General features: G+C 26.5%; 1 protein-coding gene across 1 annotated transcript; it reads right to left on the bottom strand.

The window, feature by feature from the left end:
* Nucleotides 1-1,329, bottom strand: Chro.60169 (hypothetical protein; the record flags this gene model as incomplete). Its single annotated transcript, XM_660101.1, has 1 exon — nucleotides 1-1,329. A coding segment is annotated over one exon (1,329 nt), but the record flags the coding sequence as incomplete, so codon positions are not given.
* Nucleotides 1,330-1,835: the final 506 nt, after the last annotated feature.

Genomic DNA, 1,835 nt, shown 5'->3' with positions numbered 1-1,835 from the left:
AGTTTTAATTAATATTGAATGCTTGCTAATTTCATTAACTGTATTAAAACTAAAACTATCAAAATTTATTTCAATTATTTGAGTGTCAAGTGATTCAATTTCCGAATAAAATAATATAAAACTAATGAACGATTGAGGCCCAATTGATGCCAGATATAGTAAAAAATTGAAAAATATGAAATTTTGAATCCTGTATTCAATCATTTTGAATAGATCGCCAGGGTCTAAATTCATTTCATTTAATTTTATAGGGATTACAGAAACGTTATTAACGAAGTATTGTAGCCAATAATAAGGTTTTCCAGAAACTTCTTCTTGTAAAACCTCCAAAGTCTCTTCATCAATTAATGGAATATTTTCGCCTGTATCTTTATCAAATAAAATATCCGAAAAAATATGGCATTTTAACTGTTTATTTCTATTCATAAATACAGAAAGCAAAACAACCTCACGAGATGATAGAGTATTCATTGTGGAAAACTCTAATTTAATGGGAAAAATATTGATTAGAAAATCTTGAAAATTTGTTGAAACTGCATCAAATTCTATTTTAGACAATGGTCTATTAATACTAATAACAACCTGGCCATATTCATCAACATTTACATGAACAACTTGATCACTATCATTATTACTGTTGATTCTATCCTTAAAAGAATTGAAATATATATAAATTGGTCTTAAATCTTTATGTAATTCTAGCAATGTGTTTGGACAAAAACCTTCATTTTCTTCACAATTTGAATCATCTAAATAGCTAGTAATTAATTCTAGGCTTTTTTTAAATGGTTCTATATATTTGTTTAACTCCTCTTGTTCTAGATCCATAGACTTGGATTCAGCAATCAATTCAAGATGTTCTTGTTTGATAGACTCAAGTTCAGATATTTTTTTTTGTCTTTCTTCAAAGTCAAATTCTAAAATCTTAATAAATGTTTCAAAAGATTCATTGCTAGATACTACTGAATAATTTAAATCCTCATTTTCATCAACATTATTGTGATAGTACATCTCAAATGCTGGATGTGTGTTATTTTCAAAATTTTTTGAGATTATATCGATGAAGTCTTCTCTTGCTCTACATTCATCAATACAAATGTTGTTTTCATAAAACTCTCTTACAAGATCTTGATTTATGTTATTATCAATTTCTTCCAATGAAGTAGATAATTTACGCCAACTTTTTCTAAATGTTAAAAGTTCCTGAAAAATATCATATCTGCAATCGTTCTCTAAAGGATCGTAGTCCCTGATGTAATTCTTTAGAGATTTCAGACACTCTATTACTGGCCTCGATAGTTTTTCTCCAATCCCATTATATTTAGACATTTATTTTTCAATTTACTACTAAATAATTAAAGTGACCATTTTTTCTTACCGCTAAAAAATTAAATAAAAGTTAATAAATAATTTGCATGTTATTATTGTTACTTTTGTCTGTATTTAGACATTTGTTCACACCAGAACCCTAAGTAAAGATTTAATAAATAATATTAATGTATTTTGCTGGTATTGTATTTATTTTCGATCAATATTTCCATTGAAAATTGTCATTTACTACAAAACGTTGTTTTCATGACATTTTAATTGAGAATTCAGATTATAATATCTATATCACTAGCTGTAATTGATCACTTATTTAATTAGGAATATAAATCAATAAAAATGATTAAATGAAAAAGTTTGCTGGCGCAAGTTTAAACTCGAAAAAGAGTCTGGTATGTTTAGTCAATTGGTGATAGGTTAGCTTACCTCATAATTTCCGCTGGAACATATTTTGAACTAGATCGAAAATCAAAATAGCATAATTTAAAAATGTTAATATGAAATAATGG

This window comes from Cryptosporidium hominis (genome assembly GCF_000006425.1).
Source record: "Cryptosporidium hominis TU502 chromosome 6 CHRO016076, whole genome shotgun sequence".
Lineage (NCBI taxonomy): Eukaryota > Apicomplexa > Conoidasida > Eucoccidiorida > Cryptosporidiidae > Cryptosporidium > Cryptosporidium hominis.
The sequence above is the reverse complement of the archived record's forward strand: the minus strand, read 5'-3'. Positions and strand labels throughout refer to the sequence as shown.